Source organism: Erpetoichthys calabaricus, chromosome 18 (assembly GCF_900747795.2).
Source record: "Erpetoichthys calabaricus chromosome 18, fErpCal1.3, whole genome shotgun sequence".
Classification (NCBI taxonomy): Eukaryota; Metazoa; Chordata; class Cladistia; order Polypteriformes; family Polypteridae; genus Erpetoichthys; species Erpetoichthys calabaricus.
The window spans coordinates 17,429,365-17,454,220 of NC_041411.2; the positions used below are offsets into that span (position 1 = coordinate 17,429,365).

A 24,856-nucleotide genomic window follows, 5' to 3' on the forward strand; every position below is an offset into this window, starting at 1 on the left:
ACATACTAGGACACTTTGGACACAAATGGCACGTTTACTTGGCTGAGCCACTCAGAATTAGTGTATTTATTGTTGCAAAAAAGTTCCTCGAAAATGAATCCATATCACCTCCAGGATCCTTTCCAACACCGTAACCATTTGTGCCCCCTTGCACCTTATTATAAACGAAACATACACATTAAAGGATAGCACTGAGTGGAAAACGTAATGAAGTCATAAAACAGCGGCGCAGTTTTATGCACAAGAAAGGGTTGGAGTCAACAGTAGATGTGGATGCGATATTTTAATCGGTTAACGGCTAGGGATCTCAGGGAGCGTAGCGACTAAACAGTAAACTTATACTGTACTTCCAATTACAAAGTGCTTCGTAATGAAAGCGATAATAAAATGGATCATCTAGCGGACTCTGGCAGCATTTAGTTACTTAATAACTATGGAGTCGACATCACAATTTAACACAGACACTGCGCGGATCGGTCGTTGCTATGGTGATGCCAATAACCTTTGTCCCATAATGCATTGTACATATTCGCACGCCGAGCTGTAGAGCGTTCATTGGGTAATGAAGGACTTTACCATTGTAGTATAGTGGGGGTGTCATCATTTCTACTTTTGTTTAATTTTATATTTATGATCACTAATTTATCTTTTAAATATATTTCTCAACAGAAAAATGTTTTAAACAATTTAAACTATGAAAAAGGTTCGTTAAGGGGAAAGCAGTTGTTCCCTTTTCTCTGACACAGATTTACTGAGTCCCCTTCGACATTACAGACTCGTCACTGCAGTTCCCGTGTGACACATTAGTCACTTACGGTTATTTTAAGTAACGAGCCAAATGTCCTATAACCCCGGACTGTTCTATCTCCGCCTCATTACTGTTATAGCAGATGCCTTCTACTCGGCTTCCTTCATCATGTGGTAAAACAATGACGTGTCTGCATTCCCTTTTCCGCATTCTGTTTAGCGACTCCTCCTCCCTCCAGCCAATGAACAGCCTGCCATTTCTGCGCAACCTAACATATCCTTGAACCGCCTTCCCCATCCTCGCCCATTGGCTCTGCCTTTGAGCCGTGTCATTCTAAACGAGCTAAATTCGAATACTTCGCTCGCCGTTTGCGCCTAGATTGGGCTGCCCAGTTTATTGACGTGTAATAAGGAGGCAGGGTGAGCACGGTGATTGGATAGAGTTACAAGTTAGGGTGCGAGGCTGTGAGGGCCCGATTGGGAGTGAGAAGCCGCGAGGTGCTCGTGGTAACGCTGACCGACCAAACCGGAGAAGATGAGGCGCGCGGCCGGGCTGCTGCTCCTTTTGCGGATGCTCGCGCTGCTGCTGCCGGCGCACGGTGAAGGAGTGGATATTGCAGACAGGGTGATATGGGCGGTCAACGCCGGCGGGGAGGAACACATTGACAGTCACGGCATCCGTTATAGGAAGGACCCACTGGAGGGCAAGGTCGGGAAGGGTGAGTGCGTTTGTTCAAGCTAGTCTCCTCACACCTGTCCGCTAAGATCCGTCTCGTTTCGTGATGCTCACTTCGAGATTCTGTGGTATGCGCTTCTCTTGTGCATATATATGTGTGCAATATACCTTATGTATGCTGCAAACTCCACGCTGAATAGAGTGGAGTGCATGATTTAAAGTGCTTCAGACTCCTGTAATGGTTGAGGGTCTTCAAGTTGGTGTTCATATGCGCTTCTCTTGTGCATGTATATGTGTGCAATATACCTTATGTATGCTGCAAACTCCACGCTGAATAGAGTGGAGTGCATGATTTAAAGTGCTTCAGACTCCTGTAATGGTTGAGGGTCTTCAAGTTGGTGTTCATAATAAATGTATAGCGTCATGCATACACGATCTTTCCAATCCCATGCACATTGCATTGCATGCAAGAAAAACTAACGCAAATCCAAACCTATGAACACCTCGCGTCGGAGTGACAAGTCATTATTAATTTCGACATTGGCAAATGAAACGGTCAGATACTGCCATTTTTCAATTAAATAGGTAATAAATTGGGTTAGAGCTTCGCTGAGCGCTCCAGATGTGAATAGGAAATAGCAATGGTGGCACTGTTAAGTAAGGGGAACTTGTACATTCGGTTTGTCGAATGGGACACTCGCGTGTTTTTGCAGATTGAGGGTACTCCAGGTATCACTTTAGATTAGAAGGCTAGTTTATTTCAGCATTTTTGATTTTTTTTTTCGGTTTCAACACCCTGCCTTCCGACATCATCTGATCTTGTATATTACTTTGTGTTGCGTATTTCCCCTTTTTCTCTGTATGTGGATGGAAGAGTTCCCTGAAGCTACCCGACTTAGATTCTAAAGAAAAATCTCTCTAGCATTACGAGGGAAAGTTAGTTAAGGCTGAGCGCGCTGTGTTTTGTAGGGTGAATGGTTGGGAGAACTGATGGGCTTGAACTGAACATGAAACACATTTCACTAAGACACGGGAATAGACTAATAAAGGTCTGAAAGGATTGGCTTGGGACTATAGTGAGAAGAAATGTGAGATGAAGTGGTTTGGGTGATTTATTGGCAGATAAGTCCAAGAAGTAGGTCAAAGTCGGTAGTCCTGGACATTTCAGACTGGGCTTCGATGTAGAATAGAAGATGTGGGGTTTTAAGTGGAGCTAAAGGTACTGTGGCCTCTTGTCTCAATTAAGAGTGAGGTGAAGATGTCTGGGTATTGATAATGTGGTGGTTGGAGACCCAATAAATACTGGGAGGGTTTTCCACGTGCCAACCAGGGAATTCCTAGTGAGAAATTGCAGACTGCTTATAAGAAGGGGTCTGAACTATGCTACTCCTTTGCATCTTTTACCACAGTGAATAGTACATTACACACTTTCTAAACCCTCAAGCTTATTTAGTCCAAGTCGGGGTCAAAGCTTGGAATTTATTTTTAAAACATGCTCGTTAACAAGAAATTTTAAAGTTAATGAGGAGGAAATTGTTTGCTTGTTATTGGCAAAATGCGCATCTTGCCTGTAACCCATTGTGACTGCTTCTGTAAAAAAGCCAGATTTTCCCCTAGGGACCAATAAAATTCTGTCTTATCAGTCTATCTAACAGGTATTGGGCACGGCCAGTCAGTGGGTGTGGGGTGGAGTGTTCCTTATAAAATTTTAAGTTTGCTTTTTGAATATCCTGAACCCTTGATATCAGACATTCTCTTGCAGGTTTTGGTTTCCTCCCTTGCTTACCTTGTTTTATTTGTAGTTAGCCCAAATTATAAGTTTTGTTACAGTATAAGATTGTACTAATCGATTGTTGAGTCTAATAGTGACTGCAATGTCTTGGCTCACTTGATGCTTTGCTGTATTCCTCATGACTGGCTTGCACATAGTGTTGATGGATTGAGATGTGACTCTTATGTGCCTGATGCCACCTGTAGAACTTGTGTCATCAAATATAACATTGTGTAAATGAAGTAGCCTTACATGGTGAAGGTTTTGCAAATTCTAAGAGTTAGTTTAAATTGCAGCCATTTCAGGAAGTAGTTTATCATTTTGTGTATTTTGTATGTGTCTTTGCATACCTTAATTTCACTTTTGAAAACATATTTATTAAGCATAATACAAATAAAAGCTTTCATGTTGCCTTATCAATGCAATAAAACATGAATGTAACATGTGGTGCAAGGTGAGAATTTGACAGCGTGATAATAGGTTTATAGGGTCCTTATTGTTATACAGGCCGAGTACTGTACAGTGAAATTGTTACTTGAATGCAATAATCAACATGCTACATGTCACCACTGAAGAGCTAGGTTTGATAAAACAAAATATTTGGTTATGATTTATGGTGCATAGGTTTTGACATTTTTGGCATTTATAATTTTACAAATAAGATACCACACGATGCCTGTATCCTCCCTTAGAGAGAGGATGATGAGCACTGATGTCTGGAATAGGCGTGGAATAGAGCCGCTGACCCTCCGCATCGAGAGGAGCCAATTGAGGTGGTTCAGACATCTGATACAGATTCTTCTTGGATGTCTCGCTGCAGAGGTTTAGCTGGGAGAAGCCCTGGGAAAGACCCAGGGCTCGCTGGGAAGATTATATCACACATTGGGATCCCACTGTAAGAGTTAGCAAGTTTGGATGGGGAAAGGGATGTGTAGGCCTCACTGTGAATACCGTTGTCCCCATGACTTGGTTTTGGATAAATAGTGGAAAAACAAGTGAATAAACAAGATTTACGCTTGCAGCAAGATGGATGATCAAGTCTGTATGCAGCTTACTGTGTGTAATAGTGGTTACCCACATTCTGCTAGGCATCTGTAATGAGGTTATTCTGGTGTTCCTCTCTTCAAGTATACCTGGTAAAAGTTTTTTTAGGTTTTTGTTTCTTCAAATTATGGCTGTACCTCTTTGCACTTGGTATCCTTGCTTAGATGGGCTAAAAAGATTTCTTAAATTTTCCCCATAGCCACCTTGTGCTATGTGAGCCCCGCTAGTGGAAACGCACTAGACGCTGAAGATCTTTATTTAAACAACAGGAATAGGGCTGGGTGGAAAAGGGATTGTTATTTTTGTCCACATAGTGAGACCACCAATGTTTAATGGGTTCTTAAACTTTCTGGAGTTATGATCTCCTTTTAGAAGTTTTCTTTTTTCAATTTTTATTTTGCAGACCCCTTTACGTGAAACATCCTGAATTGCCAGGCTGGGTGATATTTGTGCATCAACTTTAGCCATCACAGTAAAACGCATTACAGTGAGTTTGGCAAATTAGGTACATTCAGAGAGTAAAGATAATCAATCCTGGGTATGATGAATGTCAGGCATACTGTTGAGTCACTTTCAGTTTTCACACTGGCCTGACACTTTCAGTGCATTTTACATGTGCACACATTATTGGGTTCAGGTGAGTAACCCAGTTAAGGCAGAAATCTGGTTTCTTAATAATCTGCGTTTACGTGTGCAAGTGATCTTCTGGAGCCACTGTGAATCAGAAATAATCAGCATTATGTCTGTGATAATTTTCTGGGTTGTACAGGTATGTTTAGTCAAATTGAAGCGTTATTTCTAGGTTTCTGTTACATAACTGCACACAACAAACTCTTTTGTGCTTAGCTGTGCGATTTGAGCAAAGGACCCAATACATGTGCTTCCAGCCTTGCACACAGTGCTGCTGGAATAATAATACAGGTATTTTTACTTCAATAAGGTAAGTATTGCATTAGGTTACTTGTTACTTTAAAAAGTAATCTGACTATGTGACACACATTACTATTAACACGTTACCCTACTGCTCCTGAGATTGTGTTGCAGAGTTGAGTACTGTGTGTTCAGTTCATCAACATAAATTTTAACAATTTCTGATATACTGAGACAGGTTATTTCAGTCATGAGAAGCAATAATGTGATTACCTGAACATTTGCTACTGAAAATGTATTTTGGGGATGTTTTTACCCATGGCTGCTGAAAGCGCCTGCAAAGCAAATACTTGAGCAGACTACAAAATCCTTAACAGTATCTTGAATAAGGGTTTACATGGCCACATAATTGCATTTTTCATGGAGAAATCTACCTCTGATAATTAGGTTTCTCAGAGGTCAGTAACCCAATTTGTCTAATTGGAATAAGTCTTTGCATGGCATTTTAGAAATCAGGTTTCTGTGAACAATCGTGTTATTGAAGCAGATGAAAACACGTTCTTTGCCTCAATTATTACTATAGCAGGGAGTGCTGCCTTAGGTGCACTGTGGGGTATGGCAGTGAAATAATAGTTGGCTATAACTCTTGTAACTCTTGCTCTGCGAGTTGGATTTTATTGTCTAATCACAGAAAACGTCACTTGCACTCTTCATCTTGCAAGTGCTTGTTACATCAGGATTCAATGGGACATGGACCTCAGACCCACTCTTAGGTGTTGATGTCGTCAGAGTACATCCTGAAATAATCATGCAGCACTGAAAGAGTAGTGAATTTATCAGCCACCAAATTCAGCTGCAGAATTTAACAGGCAGAACGTATCTTTGATTCCCAGCATTTTTTTTGCAGTAGTGGTGAGTTTTTTGTTTTTTTTTTTGTTCTCCTTCTCAATGTATTGGTCTTGTTTCATAACCAAGTACTGAAGCATATGCACTGAACAGACGCATTCAGGCCAGTCAACAAATTAAAGATATATCTGTCAAATATGTAAGCTTGGAGAGCCACCCTTGGTTAGAGAGAGAGCATGGCTTGCTTGTCTCGTGTGTCTGCTTGCATGGTGAGCTGTCTCCAAATGTGACATCTCAAGCTGCTTTCACACTGGAAACCTCTCTAGAGTGGGAATTTAGCCTTGACCCAACAAGGATCCCTGTGCCTGCTGTGTTTCAGACAAGATTTCTACAAATTCTCCCCCCATCTTAACTATGAGTTTACTTCTAATTATTTTCTCTTCTGAAGAACAGTTGGTCTGTGTTGCATATTTAGTTCCTTAGAAATTTCCACAAGACTGGGTATTATGACTTTTTGCACAAAATTGTCTTTATTATTAAACTGGCATGCCAAGGTGTGTGTGTGGCTTTGCCATGTCAATGTAAATAAATCTTTTCTGGGAAGCGAGTTAAACAATACTAAACACATCTGTGTGTTCTAAAAATAAAAAGCTACATGGTTAAAGATGGTACATGTTCTAAAAAATAGGTTAGCCCACTCTGTGATTAATCCCTGGTTAAGATATTGGTTAGAATGGAAACCTTCAGCCCTTGAACTTGGCCTTTCCCTATCACATGAGCAGCCCACCCCAGTCTATAACCCACCTTTTTTTCAAGTCACCTACTTCCTGTGGAAGCTGTTCATTGACATGCCATTCATTTATTTTCTGAAGCTGCCTATTCCATTCCTGGGTCATTTTGAGATGGCTTCACTGGGTGTAAGGCTGGAATCAGCCCTGGGTGAATAGCACTGTGTCGCTGGGGAAGCTCTACTGTGTTTTCTGTGAAAACCTGTGGTTAGTTATGCTGCCACACAGGTCAGGAGCCCTGGTTTTGAACCCTCGCATCCTTCTCACTGTCTCTGTGGCATTTGCGTGATCTTCCAGTGTCTGTGTAGGGTTTTTCTCAATACTGTTTTTCCTCACAAATTATGAAAATGTACATGTAGGTGCATTGTGGATTCCATATTAACCTTCGTTGTTGCAGTTGAAATCACACTGGGCAGACTCCAGATTTTTCAGCGAAGCTGATTTATGCAGATTGGACTCTTTTACGTTTGAATTTATGTCGGGGATTAAAATGATCAGTTGATTGCTGTCCACGCATTTGCTTTTCTCCTTCGTCACTCATTTCATTAATTTTGCTGTTTTTTTTTTTATTTCTTGCTTTGCTTAATGCACTTCCTAAATCAACGCTGCTCCCTTTGTTGCTTTAGTGAAATGGGTCTTAAGGGGAACTAGCTCCCGGTTCGTTTTATTTTAAAACAAAATTACTTTAATTTTTTTTAATTGATTACTTTTATTGAGTGATGTGTACACAGGAATATTGAGAGTGACTGTGTGTTTAAATAAGAATGTAATTCCATACCTTAGCCTAGCAAATCAAATTTGAACTTGCCTGGAGCCATTAACAGTGGATCAGGTTGCTGACTCTTGACAAATGAGAGTAAATGAGAGCAGTGTCTGCAAGCCTAATGTCGGCCCTGTGGTGTTGGGTTCCTCTTTTTTGTCTGTGAGGCTGATGCTTTTAGCAGTGTGTATCTTTGTGCAGTGAGGGACCACACCTGAAAAAGATGGTTGCTATGTGTGGGATGGTTTCTGGTAGCGCTGCTTCACGCATCATTGAAGTTTAGGGTTTCAGTAACTTGTATTGCGCCTTTTCATTCCAACATCTTAACTCCATATTGTGTTCTTGTTTTTAAATGCATTGAATAAAGTTTTTCCAAATGTGTTGATCTCCAAAATTGTATGCAGTAATTTCAGGTTTTGCATCTTAAGGAGATACTGCTTGTACAAAATATTCAACTTACTGAACCTCTTCACGTTTTGTACTTATTTGTGCATTATTATTTAGTTAAATCATTCAACTAGAAAGCAATAACATTCAACTCTGAATTGGATCGAGGAGTTCTTTTATAGTACGCCTGTTTTAGCTTTACATGTCTGCCAAAAACAAGTTAAGAACATTATGTACAAACTTGCTTAAAATTCTTTAAAAGAATGGGGGTCATTGATGAATAGTAATTTTCATCATATATGGATTTTGTTCTGGTAATTTGCTGACTGTTCTGTTAGCACCAATTATTTCACACCAGTGGTTTTGACTTTGTTTAGATAGTTGTAACTATCTATCTATCTAAAGGACCTGACACAATAAGACGATGTGCTGTGTTAATGTTGTGCCAAGCACAGATCTCCGTGCTATGAGACGCAAAGTTGTCCGCTCTAATCCTGCCTGGCTGTGTGATCGAATTCCATGTTATGTCGAAAACTAGTCGTCTACATAGTTTTTTGAGAGGCTGCAATTTTGAACTGTTGTTGCAAAATCTTTTCTTGCTGTTTACCCAAATATTAGAGGCTGATAGTTGTACTCAACATTTTTGTGTCATTTAGCCAGGGAAGACTACAATTCCATTAGCATTTTAAAGCACCTCGTTTCAGACTCCATGTAGTGGTACCCTACTCGCCTCAATACATTTGATTCTACAATAAATATAGTATAACATACTGTAGAGATCACTAAAGCATTCATTGTTACAGTTCTAATGGCAATTATTCTGCCTTGGTGAAACATAGACATGTTGAGTTGAATGGTATGACTTCATATTCTGTATGCGTGTACATGATGTGCTTTTAATTTGGATCTGTGCAAGTCAAGTATGAGAGATCTTAAAGATGTATTGAACTTGGTCTTGAGTACAAAACCTTTCCTTGCATACAGGTGGACTCAATTTAGCTGGTCATGTTAATTCTAAATACAATGGTCTGCATTGGAGCTATGGCAAAGGGGTGACGTCATCTAGAATGAAAGTGATCTTGCATATCCGGTTGTGTACTTCCATTCTTGTTTCTGCCTAGTGCTAGCAGATTGGACCCCATTTCCTAGTGACCCTAAATGTAATGGAATTTAGAAACGGATGGATAAAGTGATGTTTTTTCAGTTTTAACATTGGTGCTCAATGGTGATTAACAGGCAAATAAAACACAATGTAAAAAAGTTCAGAGGGAGTGATGTTATTTGTGTTTGTGTTTTGCTAAAAAAATTGGCTCAGATTTTCATTGAAATCTGTGATGTTTAAAATTTACTCTGTGGTTGGCACAGCAGTTACTCATGGATCCAGAAACCTGTGTTCAAATTCCATGCCTAGTGGTTGCTTTTGTGAAGTCTCACTTTCTCCACATATCTGCGTTGTGATTCCTCCATGGACTCAGATTTTCTGCCCATATCCCCAAAGACATGCAGGTTAGGTTGGTTGGTGCCTGTAAATTGGTAAAAGACTGACCATTTCAAGTGTGCAAGTGGGCCCTGTAAAGGACTTGTACCCCATCGAGAGTTGTCTACTACCCTCTGCCCAGTTCTAGTAAGCAAGACTGCAGTCAGTCCCCAGCAACGCCAATCGAATGCAAGTGATGGTTTCATTGTACTCTATACACATGACAATATTACAACCACTTCTACTATCTTCAGTGACTTTTTAAGAATGCAAGTAAGTAAAATTAGTCTGCATTTTTTAATCTATATCGCAAGTTCAGTAGCCTTCAGGCCACAGAGATCTATTTTGTAGCCTATAATTAGAGACAGTGGAGTGGAAACCAGCAGGCATGCTCAATGAAGGGAATTGATACAGGGGCAGATTTCATGTTGGCAGTTAAACAATCTTGTGTAATGTCTTTCATAGCTAGTGCCCGTCACTTTAGCAGAGCTGATTCACAATTCCTCATTGGTGTCTTTTTTACATGTGGAGCTTGTCGCACATTGGAGCTTGAGGCAGTGTTTGAGCCCCTCAACCTTGTAGTTTCTAAGCAAACGTCTTTGAGTAACATACATGACACAAAATGAACATATCTCTACATTAGCCTGTGTTGGGGTCTTTTCAGAGAAGTGATACATTGTATAGAGTGAGCCATCTGCCCCCTCTCTACAAGCTCTTTCCAAGCTTGTTCAGGGTTTTGTCACACACCCCCTTAACTAAGTTTTCTTCATTCCTACATTTTTACCTAATGATCTTAGAAGACAGATTTCGTCACATCATTGTTCTGAGCGACTTTTGTTTTCTTCATCAAAGTACTTTGCAGCAACGGTTGATTTCATTGGAAAACCGTTTACCTTTGTCCTTGTCCTGTGGTTTAGAAATCTAGAAATACTTGAAGTGCTTGTTGAACAGCTTTGAGGAAATTTGTAGATATTTTCTGTAACACTTTCTATGTTTTTTTTTTTTTTTACTTGGTTTAGCTTTTCTAATCTCATTTCAGAGAGTAGTATGATAATCTGCTTTAAATGTTTATTCTGACCAAACACAATAATTCTGCTGGGAAATAACTATTTCATATGGATAGACAATCCTTAAAAAGAGGTCTACAAAAGGGTGCCAGCTAAATGCTCTGCCTCCTACATCATTTGCAGTGCACACCCTGGAGTAGGGCATTAAAATGTAGAAGAGTAGGAGAGGTTAATAATTTACAACATTATTTTTATTATTTTTTTATCTGGTTTAAACGTAATTGGGAACCAGTGACGTGATTTGAAGAACTGGAGTTACTGTATAAGGTTGTACTTCCAGTTGTGATGCATGCTGCTATATTTGGATAAAATATTCAAATAGCTTAACCCAAGAGCTTTCTAAAACCAGAACTTATCAGTTCTTCTTGTGACAAAAAAGGTATAGTTTTTTAAGATTCTTCAGGTGTTACACTTGTATAAACGTGATTAGTGAAAGTTAAATTCTTTCTGAAAATTTTGAAAAGTATTCTACTAAACCAACATTCATCATGCCTTTTGAAATAAGGGTGTTGTGGAGTTGCTTGATGAGCTTCCAGCTCCTGAAAGTTTAAAACTCCCATTAATATGAGACATTTCTTCTGATTTGGTTTGTAGTTTTTAATGTGTATTTTAAATAACGCACACCCACATCTCAAAATATATGGTAAAAGGGTTAAAAAAAAAAAAAATAAGGATGTGTTAGAGGTGTATGTCAGGTCTTTGAAGTAATTTGAAAACACAACATTGCTTCATTTTTATGTTGATGACACTTGTGTGTTTCATTTTAAGTGAAATACAATTCTTCTATTTATGTAAAACAATGGACCCATGAATTGTGTGTAATTTCAGAAAGAAATATGTTTTGAAGCTGGGCTGTAGAGTCATTTTGAGCCTGATTTCTTTATAAATAGGACTTCAACTGTGACATCAGTCGCGTCAACAAAGTTTTGACCAAGTGGCATAAAAGCCTTTAAAAGCTTACAGGAATTATAGGAAGATTATAGGAACTATTTTCTTCCCACACAAGTTCAGCCCAGCTCACTTTTTATTCTTTTCTCCCTTGCTTAATGCTAACAGTAAAGCACAGCTTGCCTCTCTGAAATGCATTTGGTTTGGCTAGGGATTGCTAAATACATTTCAGATAGTTCGGCTCCTTTTTACCTGAATCTAAAACCTGTGAAAACTGCCCAAATATCTGACTATCCTGTGTTTTCTTTTTACTGTGCTATATTGGCTGATTTTAATTGTCCTTTGAATTTTTACCTACTACATTTTTTCCTGTTTTAAATACTTTGCACTCAAAATATAAAAATATAACTACATGTTTGGATTTTTAATACTTGAACAAGACTTCTCACAATGTAATGGTATTTGCTCATGTTCAAAACAATATCATTTTTACAGCAGTTTTATTGCACCATTCATGCAACTTGTCATCCCTCATTTCTCAGTAATAACCTACAGTTCTTGACCAGTTGAAAGCAAATAGGCCCCATATCCACTGCTTTCATGTTGAGTCCCATAGGATCTTAGCCTTGATGAACCCCTCTAATGCATATCTTAATTTTTTGTACACATACTATATGTGATTAGGGTGTACATCATAATTTACAATTCTTTAAATGAATCCTTTCCAAACAATTGGAAGAATAAAGTCTCGTATAAAAGTTGTTATAGTTACAAACTTGGCCTATACTGAAGCTTTTTTCATGAGCCCCACAACTCCGATTAAAACCTAAGAAATTGGCGTGTATCAGTGATTTTTCTTCAGCATCAGCAGATGAGCTGTTGAGCACAGAAACCTGTTGTGTCTAAATTGGTGATTTGGATGCAGGTGGTTTACTTTTTGAGGACGTGGGGCCCTTTCTGACTGTAACCCATTGCTATATTTAATTAGTCACTGATTACAGGGACAGCTGTGGGACCAGCAGTAAATTCTGAAATCGGCAAATGACCTGAAACTGAGCTAGTCCAATTTTCAGTTTGCAGTAAAGCTATTTCTGTCAAAACCTGGCCCTCCTGTTTCTAGGCATCTCTGCATTCATTAAGATCTTCTTGCAGGTGAACCTGCACACATGACACTCACGCACACATTGGCATAAGGCATCCAAACTGCATGCCTCTGTAACAGCTGGGCTTGGGTCAAACAAAGGCATGGTCTTCTGAAAACTCCCTTTATGACCTGAAAGAGGAACTGGTGGTTGTATAGCTGAGCTAATTGAATTTGAACATGTGTTGCTTTACCACTAGAGCCTTCATCAGAGGTGTAGCCATTAAGAACATGCACCACACAATCCAGTTTCTGATTACAGATTCCAGTACACCTGGAGATGACAAATCATATCTGTTTAGAAGTTAGTTTGATCGTTGTGTAGGAATTCATAAGCGAAATTCATGTTTCACTGGGAGTCAATGTGCTTCATCATAGTGGATAAATAAGCTATGCTTTGAAACTCAAAGTACATTACTGCTCAGTTCATATAAAAATATTTAATCTTAATTCAGTCCTTTGTGCAAAGAAGATCAGCTGAGTCAAACTAAAAGTCTTTTTAAAGAATTATGTTGAAGGTTTTAAGAAGTAATGTTTTTGTCATAAAATGAAGAGCTTGGACCAAATATGCCCATCCACTTGAAGAACAAAATGTCAAATGGATCATTCTCCAACCTGATTTTATCAGTTTGAGGGGCATGGGTAGCCAGTGCTTACTCTGACAGAATTTTAGGACAAGGCATGCTCCAATTGTGGACAGGACAATCGGCTTTTGTAGGGCCTGCACATCAAAAATCACAGCCAGTGGGAAGTATACCAGGCAATATTGATCGGTTATTTTAGGCTTAGGGTTCAGTTAATACACCATGGCAAGTTGTTTTATTTTTTTAACTACATTTTTAAAACTTTAAAACTGTGGGTCCAGTCCTGTTAATGTTACTCGCCTTTCCACACTTGTTTTCTCTTCCACCATTAGCACTACTGATTTGACCAATCAGAAAGCTGTTTGGTGTATAAAGTTTGCAGGCGGAGGAGTGGAATAAAGCTGGAGTTGCTAGAGACAAGAGATGAACAAAATCTTATGAAAAGAAATGGTTGGTCAGTCTAGTAAGCACAGTGATTCTTCACCGCCAGAGCATCCTTAGCATTTTGATTTGATGTGTGACCGTAAAGCAATTTGCCACAGCTGTCTGCTCAGGTGCAGTGCAGTCAAGCAAGTATGAAAAAGCTCAAATTAAATGAATTTCACTTTTTGCTTCAAAGGGGATTTTTGTAACGGCACTTTTGTCTGAACATATTTACTGATTTTCTTAAGGTTTTAGGGTTATTTAGTAGATAATGTGTGAAAGAATCCATGTTTCACCAGGTTTGGCTTAGTGAATAAATGGCCAAAGCTTTACTAATATGACTCTTTGTATTTGTGTAGCTTCTGACTATGGCATGCGGCTTCCCATTCTGCGATCTAATCCTGAGGACCAGATCCTGTATCAAACTGAGCGTTACAATGAGGATACCTTTGGCTATGACATTCCTGTCCGTGAGGAGGGTGACTATGTGCTCGTAATGAAATATGCTGAGGTCTACTTTGCTCAGTCTCAGCAGAAGGTAAAGGCTAAGCTTTTTATTTTTTTATTTATTTTTTGAAAATCTGTAGTACAGTACATGTAAAATCTTTGTCAACTGAATACACTGGACAACACATTTTGCTACTTTAACACTTTTGCACACCTCTTATGGAAATTGCCTGTAGATCACATTTTTACATTTTCCTATCATGTATTATTTTACTGCAATCATTTTATTTTGTTTTTCCTCACATTTTAGAAGTTTACATATACAGTACAACTTCAACTGGAATATCTGTGGTGATCTAAAGATAGTGGGACTGCTAATAGGAATGCAGATTGAATATACCAAGTGCTGCTGTTTCACTTGTGAATGGGGACAGCTGTGCTAAAGTGCCTCATTACATTAATATCAACCGACCACTCTGGGCATTTGGTTCCAGAGCAGGGAATTGTGTGGCTCATCTTCATATAAAACGTAGACCGATCAAAAAATTTGTGAAAGAGATGAGTAAGGAAGATAAAGGGTTTCAGAATCTGAGGCAGATGTTTCCACTAATAACCAATGCCAAGATTAAGAGAGGCATTTTTGTTACAGAATTTCCAGTGACTTTGCTGGGCAGTATGGTTATTTCCTCAATCTAGCTTCAAAGAACGGTGTGTAAACAAAATTAGGCCATACAGTTGTGCTTGAAAGTTTGTGAACCCTTTAGATTTTTCTATATTTCTGCATAAATATGACCTAAAACATCATCAGATTTTCACTCAAGTCCTAAAAATAAAGAGAAGCCAATTAAACAAATGAGACAAAAATATTTATACTTCCTCATTTATTTATTGAGGAAATGATCGAATATTACATATTTGTGAGTGGCAAAAGTATGTGAACCTTTGCTTTCAGTATCTGGTGTGACCCCCCTTTGCAGCAATAACTGCAGCTAAACATTTCCGGTAACTGTTGATCAGTCCTACACACCGGCTTTGGGGAATTTTAACCTATTCCGCCGTACAGAACAGCTTCAACTCTGGGATGTTTGTGGGTTTCCTCACATTAACTGCTTGCTTCAGGTCCTTCCACAACATTTCGATTGGATTAATGTCAGGACTTTGATTTGGCCATTCCAAAAACATTAACTTTATTCTTCTTTAACCATTCTTTGTTAGAATGACTTGTGTGCTTAGGGTCGTTGTCTTGCTGCATGACCCACCTTCTCTTGAGATTCAGTTCATGGACAGATGTACTGACATTTTCCTTTAGAATTCTGATATAATTCAGAATTGATTGTTCCATCAATGAAGGCAAGCCGTCCTGGCCCAGATGCAGCAAAACGGGCCCAAACCATGATACTATCACCACCATGTTTCACAGATAGGATAAGGTTCTTATGCTGGAATGCAGCGTTTTCCTTTCTCCAAACATAACGGTTTTCATTTAAACCAAAAAGTTGTATTTTGGTCTCATCCGTCCACAAAACATTCTTCCAATAGCCTTCTGGTTTGTCCACGTGATCTTTAGCAAACTGCAGACGAGCAGCAATGTTGTTTTTGGAGAGCAGTGGCTTTCTCCTTGCAACCCTGCCATGCACACCATTGTTGTTCAGTGTTCTCCTGATGGTGGACTCATGAACATGAACATTAGGCAATGTGAGAGAGGCCTTCAGTTGCTTAGAAGTTACCCTGGGGTCCTTTGTGACCTCGCAGACTATTACACGCCTTGCTCTTGGAGTGATCTTTGTTGGTCGACCACTCCTGGGGAGGGTAACAATGGTCTTGAATGTCCACCATTTCTACACAATCTGTCTGACTTTGGATTGGTGGAGTCCAAACTCTTTAGAGATGGTTTTGTAACCTTTTCCAGCCTGATTAGCATCAACAACTCTTTTTTTTTGGAGGTCCTCAGAAATCTCCTTTGTTCGTGCCATGATACACTTCCACAAACATGTGTTGTGAAGAGCAGACTTTGATAGATCCCTGTTCTTTAAATAACACTGGGTGCCCACTCACACCTGATTGTCATCCCATTGATTGAAAACACCTGACTCTAATTTCACCTTCAAACTAACTGCTAATCCTAGGGGTTCACATACTTTTGCCACTCACAAATATGTAATATTTGATCATTTTCCTCAATAAATAAGTGACCAAGTATAATATTTTTGTCTCATTTGTTTAACTGGTTTCTCTTTATGTACTTTTAGGACTTGAGTGAAAATCTGATGATGTTTTAGATCATATTTATGCAGAAATATAGAAAATTCTAAAGGGTTCACAAACTTTCAAGCACAACTGTAAAGTTGTTGAACCAAACACACAGAGTACTGTATGGACATTAAGGGTGTGGTAAGAGCACACACATATTATGGAAGCCAGTGATCTCTATTCAGCCTATTTTGCTTATTTGCTCACCTAAATTGAAGAACTGCCATTGTATCTTATCCAGGTTCATCATAATAGACATATAAGATAGGGGATAGTAAAACTTTGAACATCTATGTAAAGAACAAGTTTAATTCTTTGGCTTTTTTAATTTTCACAGCTTTATTTGCCTGATTCCTCCTTGTAACAGACTACAATTTCAAGACCGAGGAGTCTGTCTTTGCAAGTCTGGATACTGTTTCTGTCTTGCACTGATTTGTTGCCATCTTCTCTGCAGGTCTTTGATGTCCGTTTGAATGGCCATGTTGTGGTTAAAGACCTAGATATTTTTGAGAAGGTAGGCCACAGCACAGCCCATGATGAAATTGTACCCTTCAGCATCAAGAAAGGCAAGCTGAGTGTACAAGGTGAAGTGTCCACATTTAATGGCAAGCTGAGTGTAGAGTTTGTCAAGGTAAGTAGTTGGGTGAAGACTGAGAATCTTAATATTATGTTGCTTAAGTATAATGAGCATCTGTAGCTTTTGGTTTCTCTAATAGCATGGTAGTAAAATCAGGGAACTGATTATTGTGGAGCATTGGCAAGTTCTTAGTCTGTTTCACTTCTTCAAATAACATTTGACTTTTTCTGACACTAACAATTCTGTAACTTGAATTCTGTGTGTTGAAATGTTTAACTGTACCTTTCTGAAAAGTGACTTATTGGAGAATGACTTAGTCTCCAGCAACACAAATGATTATGTCAGTACCGCTGCTTAATATATAGCAGGGATGCATTTTTAACCATGTTTAGATGAACAATCGCTCAGCTTCCAGTTACGCATCTGGAAGGATAAGATGTACAACTTCCTGACAAAATGGTTAAAGAAGTTCTCGAGTGCACTGTCCACTGTGCAGCAGACTTGGCTGTTTAGGCTGCTCTTGAGAACACTGTTCCATACTAGTGTGTTTTAATGACATATGCACCCTCACAATATGAATACAAGAAGGTATATGGACTCGCCAGTATGGCACAATTAAGATGCCACTAGAAGAAGTGTGCACAAAGTGTGTTTTGGTGGGCCACTTTGGATGCACATTTTTGTTCTAGCCAAGTTGCTTAATTAGACAGTAATTTTTGCTGATCCTAAAACTTAATTGTATGGCTGCTTGTTGTTTTCTGATGATATCAGACAGATGTATAATTTTCCGAGGTGGAGTGTTAAGAAAACTGCAATAAAATAAAACCAATGAATGCAATTGTTTAAGACTACGAGAAGTAATTAATGGTTTGGAATCTTAGATAGATAGATACATAGATACTTTATTAATCCCAATGGAAAATTCACATATTTACATAATGGGAAATTCAATCCCAATGGGAAACTCACATATTCACAAATTCTTAACATGTTAGGTCACTAAAATGGAGGACAAATATTTTCCATCAACAAGAGAAATAATTGATTCCTAATTAAAACTAAATTAGTACAAACACCTGCAGCCACTGCGCCCTCCAGGACCAAACTTGAGTACTCCTGCAATAGACCACCTCCCCAGTCCACATACAAGCAAACATGTAAAGTTTGTTTTCTGGATTGGGAAGCACTTGCCGTATACCACTTAGAAAAGGTAAAGCTTCAGCTTTCTATGGATATGGAAAAAAAAATGCACGTTTTTAAAACATTGAAGGCATCAGTCATTGGTTTATTCATGTAATGAGAGTAATGGCAAATTATGTGCTTTTGGCTCCTGTACAGATCAGTGTGATAATGCAAAAAGAAAGCCTTTGGAGGGTTCATGTTGGCCTGAAAGTTATGAAAACTGGTACATCTGTATTCCAACATTATTTCCAAAAGAGAACATTGTCATACAATTGTAGTCAACATTATTGGCACACATACATGCTATACCTAAAATGCAAAACCTATTTGGAAATAATGTAAATTTTTGATCATTTTACCAGGATGTTGAAAGTTATACAATAAGATATCTGTTCCACTTGCACTTTTATTCTTATCACATTAGAAAATGAAAATGAGCTGGATGGTATTAAAGGAACTCTGCCTTAACACTTTACAAACCTGACAACCTCAACATTTTTTTTGGAATTTGTTCTAGCTCTTGAATATTTGCAGGATTCTTTACACCAATATTCAATTTTGGTTCTTTCCAAATGAATTTAATTGAAAGTCTTTTATTGTCATTGTAAAATAATTACAATGAAATTACGAGCGCCTCTCCAATTGGGTACAAAAAACAACACTATTTTTCGTGAAACACAAACAATGCTACAACGCAATACAAGCAAGGAAAAAAAAAGTAATATGTAAAAATACAGTGAAAAAGAAATGAGAAACTAAACAACAATGGAACCAGTAGTGATACAGTAAAATAATACCATTCCACTGGGGAGTAGCTGCATGAGAGCAGCAGCAGTATGTACAAGTCTATTTCCCAGTCCTGACAACAAAACAAATATTTAAACCACCTTAATTTACTTATTTTTGTTCAATGCATCTATAGCCATTGGAAACAAACTGTTTCTGAATCTGTCTGTACATCCTAAGAGATATATAACGCTGACCAGAGGGCAATAGTTGAACAGGTGGTGACTAGGGAATAAAGAATCCTTAGTGATGTTTGTAGGTCTGGTGAGATAGCGGGAGTTTTTGCTGTGCTTGTCTCACTGGAGAGCCTAGTTGTTTCATGCCATGTATGAAAGGCGTACCATACTGCTGGGGTGCTCTCAATGGTTGAATAATAAAAAGCCACCAATAGATTTTGCTCCAAGTTATTTTTCTGAGCACTCTGAAAAAGTGCCCTATTGTTGCGGTTTTTTGACCATTGCTGTGGTGTTCTCAGACCAGGAAAGAATCTCTAAAATTTAGGTTAACAAGAATTTGAAGTTCTGCACCCTTTCCACATGGTTTCCATTAATGTAAAGAGAAACTCTTTCTGTGCTTTGCTTTCTGAGGTCCAGAATGAGTTCCTTGGTTTGTGTGGTGTTCAGTGTTTGTTTTCTGAACACCATTTGTCAGTTTCTGGACCTCATCTTTATAGGCGGACTCCTCTCCTTCTTCTAATATGAGTCGTATTACAGTGGTGTGATTTGCAAATTTTACAATAGTATTTGTGAGATGGAGTGGGGTGCAGTCGTATGTGTACAAAGATTAAAGAACTGTGGGCTCAACAGAGACGGCCTTGTGGAATTCATTTGCTGAGCAAAAGGGAAGACGAGAGAGTAGGGTCGAGTTTAACCCTTTTGTAGGCGGTTTGTCAGAAAGTCCTTTATCCAGGTGCAGGTATAGGAAGGGAGGTCTAAGTCTGTCACCTTGCTTACCACTATGCCAGGGATTATTGTATTAAATGCTGAACTGTACTCTACAAAGAGTAGCCTTGTGTAGCTCCCTGGTAATCTGATTTTTGTGATTTCATTAACACATTCAAGACCTCCAGTACCAGAGGCAGCAAAGCAGCCCCTTTACCATATCTAGCAGTTCTTTACCATTTTAGGCTTCATTTTGTTGCCTGTAAATAGTATAACTGGTCTGCACTTGCAGAGAGCTTCAGTTTGATTTCACCAGTCTACTGAAAAATTTTCCCAGAAAGATTTTACTTCCTCTGGGTAGGTTTGGGAAGAGATTCAACATAAACATCAGCCTTTACCCATAAATCCTTTCTTAGTTTAGTTTATGCCATATGGTATGGTTTGAAACTATTATAGTTCACATTAACCTTTAAAGACTTAAAATTTCCTCTTCCTACCGTGTTTTAGGAGTTTCTTGACAATTCCATGAGCAACAAAATTCTCAACATTATGAGCTGTTGGTGGGGGGGGGGGGTTCTCTGGATCTCTGGAGATTTTCCCTTTTGCACTTTTGGTGATACACTCTTTTTATATTCAGCATTGTCAATGAGAGAATGAAAAGTGACCTTTCTTATGGTTAATTCATGTCATGTGAGTGGTGACAATTTATTGCAGGTGGTGGTATGGGAAAGATTTGTATTTTTTATATATCACTTTTTTAATTGATACAAAGCAGCAAAGAATTGAGCAATAACAAACAAATGAGTGCATGTGTAGGCCAAAGCTGTTTCATTACCCACTTTTTCCTTGTATGATGTATCAAAAGCGCAAGGTGCCAATAATGTTGACTACAATTTGACACTACTGATAGAGTCCACTTGGATCCCACTGACAGTTCCCAGGCTTCACTTTTAAGGGAGTTTAAAAGTTTTACTCTTTAATAGACGGGACTACAAAAATGGCTTGTATGCTGTGCCTAAGTAACCAGTGTTTGTTTTTCCTGTGTTGTCTCCCCAGGGATATTATGATAACCCCAAAGTGTGTGCCTTCTATATCCTGAAGGGAACACCTGATGGTGAGTCATTCAGTGCGCAGGGGCTGTTTTGACCTGACTTTGTTATAGAATGTGGTGCGAGTTGACATAACCTTCCTTTTGCAGTCTTTAGTGGGGACAGTTCATCCTTAGCATGTCTGAGCTACCTTCTAGGTTAGCAGTGCCAAATTGACTTACCCAATATTTTACATTTTTTGCAGATGTACCAAAACTCCAACCTCATCCTGGCCTTGAGAAAAAGGAAGAATATGATGACGACGATGAATATGAAGAAAGTGGTGAGGTGAAGAGGGCTGCAGGCACTAAGCACCGTGTACAGTCTGGTCCACGCACACCAAATCCTTATGCTACAGACAACAGCAGCCTCATGTTTCCCATATTGGTGGCCTTTGGTGTCTTCATCCCCACCCTCTTCTGTCTCTGTCGCTTGTGAGATTGTGAGAGGGTGCATTTAATCGGACAGGGAAGAGTGCAAGAGACTTTGGGAAATGACTGCTGGAATTTAGAAGAAAACAAAAAAAAAAATGCAGCAAAAGATCCCAGAAAGACTTGCCTTGAAGCTCAAAGCTTGTTTGTGCCAGGGAGTGGGGTGGGTGGGATAGTGGGAAAAGAAGCATTGTGTGCATCAATTTTTATTTTTTTTATTTTTTTCTTATGAGTGAGAAGGGGAGTGGGGGTGTGTGTGTGTGCACATGTAAGTTCCCTCAGATGAGTTTTGAAAAAGCATGCTTTCTGTATGCGTCACTGCAAACTGCTGAAGCATTGTGCCTTAAAGACAGAACAGTGTGCTGTAGCAGTGGTCAGTGATTGCCCAGAGTCTGCGTGCCAAATAAAGAAGCAGTGGCATGTGGCGTTTCTCTCCTGAGAGGTGAGTAGGAATGAAGGTGTGGCCCTTGCCACAACACAACCCATTGTATAATATAAATTTTTTTTTTTTTTTTTTTGTTTTTTAAATGCTTGTATAGCCAATATCACTGACATGCAGTCAGACTTCCATTGCCTTCCATTTTGTCCACTTCTTGTCTCATGCCAAATCTCATCATTGTGCGCTTCTTCCTGGTTCTGCATTCTAACAGGTGGGTTTTATTGGCTGCTTTCAGGCATGCATGCCAAGTACCTGTGAGCATCTTGGAGGCTACTCTTTGGTAACAGTAAAATGAACTTCTGGTTAAGGGTATGGGGTGTGTTATATTGGTAGATAAGGGTTTTTTTGGATTAGTGTTTCGTGTTATGGGTATGCAAGGGTTATTGCTGGTATCTAATTTATCCAGCACAAGTTTTACATTGAGCCTTTTTTTTTTGTTTATTTTTGTTTTTTTGTTTTTATATGTAAAGGAAGGCGAGTCAACTGTAAAGGGCATTTTAGTGACCCCTCACCACATAGTTTACCAAATCTAGTGAAGCCAGTGTGGTTCAATACTTGAGGATGTTGCTACTGTGATACCCCCTGTCTGTGGGGGGTGGGGGGGAGTTTTATGAATTGACTTTTTTTTTTTTTTTTTAATGCATTTTAACTATTCAAAAAAGAGGCTTGCAAGTTAAGTTTGTTAGCCCATACTCTTCACTTTGTCATTGAATGTCCGTGTATTGTTCACTTTAATTCCACTAGATGTTTTGATCTGGGGGAGAGTGTCATAAAATGACAGGTCACTTGTGGCCTCCCTTGCTCAGTGTAAATTTCATTATATATAAATTTGCATGTGTGGTGAGGGGGGAAAATAGGACTAGTCTTTCACAAACATCCATGAATTATTAATCATGCAAACTAGTAATTTCTTAATTTGGGGAGGTGATAGAACACCACCGGCCATGCCAATTACAGGGGCCTCATGTGGGATGTGCTCATTTGTGGTAAGACATTGGAGACACGCTCTTACTCTCCCTCCTTGAGTTGACCTTCAAGTTGAGTTTGGTTCAGTATCTCACTTCTAAATATTGAATGCCCACTCCCAATTTTTCCTGTATCTTAACATCAATCGCCATTTTAGCAGTTTTTCCCTCAGTGTTTGATTCCAACCCTCGGGTGCCTCTGACATTGGTTTTCAAACTCGTGAGCAGTGCTGAAGCAGAAAGCAGACGGATGTGTGCTTTGGGAACTGGAAGTCCGTGCTGCAGAGAAGCCTTACTGGTAGCTTTACATTGCTATGTAACACACATGCTTCTGAATGGCTTGGCTGACCAACACCTTGATGGTAATCGAGGTTGTTCTCCTTAAAATAACAGCTTTTTGTGCCCTGGAACATTTTTTTTTACCTTTATGAATATAATTGAATTTTTAATATATCAAATCACTGTTTTAAATTGAAGGGTCTTACTGTGATGATCTTTTTTTGTTTTTCTATCCTGTCCTGTATGTGTATTTATATTTATACTTGCATATGTGCTCTGAGCTGATCCACAGGGACTGAATACTTTTGAGCAGCTTCAAGCCAATGTAAGAGAAATCAAATGAACCGTACTGTAATTTTTTTAACCCCACCCCCTCCATTAAAACCCAGTTTATCATAGCACTGATTTCTGAAATGTCTGGATTTTTCTGTCTTGGCTCAGAAGAAAGGGAGTGCCTTGGTGAGCTGGCCCTGCACATCGGAAATTTGCCTGCAGTTCCTTTTTTTTTTTTTCTTTTTTGGAATACAGTATCTTGTTTTCAGTGGATGCTTCTTTGACCGATATGTTTTTGTCATTGAAATCTCACCAAACATCCTGCTTTGTTGCAGTCTACAGGCCCCAGTTTAATATATATTTTTTTCACTTATTGTGGAAGGAGGAGGATGCGTTTTCCCGTCTTGGCAGATGTAGTATCAGCAAATAGGCTAGGTGCAAATCTCAACGCTGGCAGCAGGGGGCACCAAGGGACCTCTGAGCTTTAGATATTCTGTCCCAAAACTATGGATCATTGTTAGTGCTTGTGATGCATTAGTAATGCACTCTTATTTTATTTGGCGCCTTGCACAATGCACATCACCATAAAATAAACACTGCTGACTTGATGAACAGTCATTTCTACCTTTCATCAGGCTTCTGTTAATCTTTACTCACCTGTGTGTTTGTTTTTTTTGAGCTGTGTTGCCAGAGGTGATGTGTCAATGCTAGACTGGACCAAAGTGTAATTGACAGATATAATGGTTCATACAGTGTGGGACACCTACACATTCGATGAAGGCCTCTGTGAAAGCCAACATCAGTTACTCCCCAATGCCTTGCAGTGTTATTTTTTTTTTTAAGCTCCTGTAATTGGCTTGCCATTGACACAGATGTGATGAAAGGTACTAGATGGCATTGGGTCTTGCAGTAACTTAAAACTGGTACATTCCATCTTGGCAGGGTTGTGGTTTGGACCATTAGACACTCTAGGTGCTTTTAGTTTTAATTTTATTGATGCTTTGATCCAAAGTGACTTGCAGATTGTAAGCGCATAGAACAATTGCTTAGTTGTTTCTATATTATAAGTAAACCGCTTGCTTAAGGTCACAGAGTGAATAATAGTGTAAATTGGTCAGCATCTTTGTAGATAACCTCTTAGCAACTGGGCTACACTGCCTGTAATAGTCAACATAAAAATATTCTGAGAACTCTGCTATTGGAAAGGTAGCGGAGTCAGCCCAGGATCAGGAGGACTACTGCATGGTAAATATCATTATGTGCTGCTTTCTAGCCCAATGCAGAATAGTTACTGTGGTACTGAATTACTGGAATATGGAGTATTGAGTTGTTCCCTGAAATGCTCCAGTTAGCCAAGCAGTGACTCCTACCCTGAGCCTTCCACCATTGGAAAGAATCGAGAACAATATATAGAGCCTGCTGGACAGAGCTGAGCAAGTGTTTGGGTTATGGGATACGTGTGGGTGGGGTTTTCTTTTTGTTTTTGCTTCATTGTTAAACATGCTGGTGCGTAAAGGCAAATGGGAAAGAATAAGAGTGGCAATATTACCAAATCCAAAGCATTCCTGCTAATTTAGCCCCCTGCCCTGCAATGTTTGGTTCGTTCTTTAACTGCACCAACAATTTTTAATGCACCATACATGAAAGTTACCTTATCTACTGTCTTAAGTCTAGAGTATTTCTTTTATTCTGTTACTTTAACCACAAAAAAAAGCCTTCCTGCTGTGTACAAATTGCATCACAAGACAGCTTTACCTCTGGATCATCTTTTTTGGACGGTGAAATTTAA

The 24,856-nt window shown here is 39.1% G+C and overlaps 2 protein-coding genes across 2 annotated transcripts in view; one reads left to right on the forward strand and one right to left on the reverse strand.

The window, feature by feature from the left end:
* pop5 (POP5 homolog, ribonuclease P/MRP subunit) overlaps positions 1-24,856 on the reverse strand; it is a 270,905-nt gene that overhangs the window by 45,086 nt on the left and 200,963 nt on the right. The gene's annotated exons all lie outside the window — the stretch shown is intronic.
* Positions 781-23,192, forward strand: mlec (malectin). The gene is made up of 5 exons (XM_028825136.2): positions 781-1,466; positions 13,829-14,007; positions 16,621-16,797; positions 20,649-20,706; positions 20,886-23,192. Exons 1-5 carry the CDS (start codon positions 1,283-1,285, stop codon positions 21,116-21,118), a joined length of 831 nt encoding a protein of 276 aa, XP_028680969.2. The 5' UTR covers positions 781-1,282; the 3' UTR covers positions 21,119-23,192.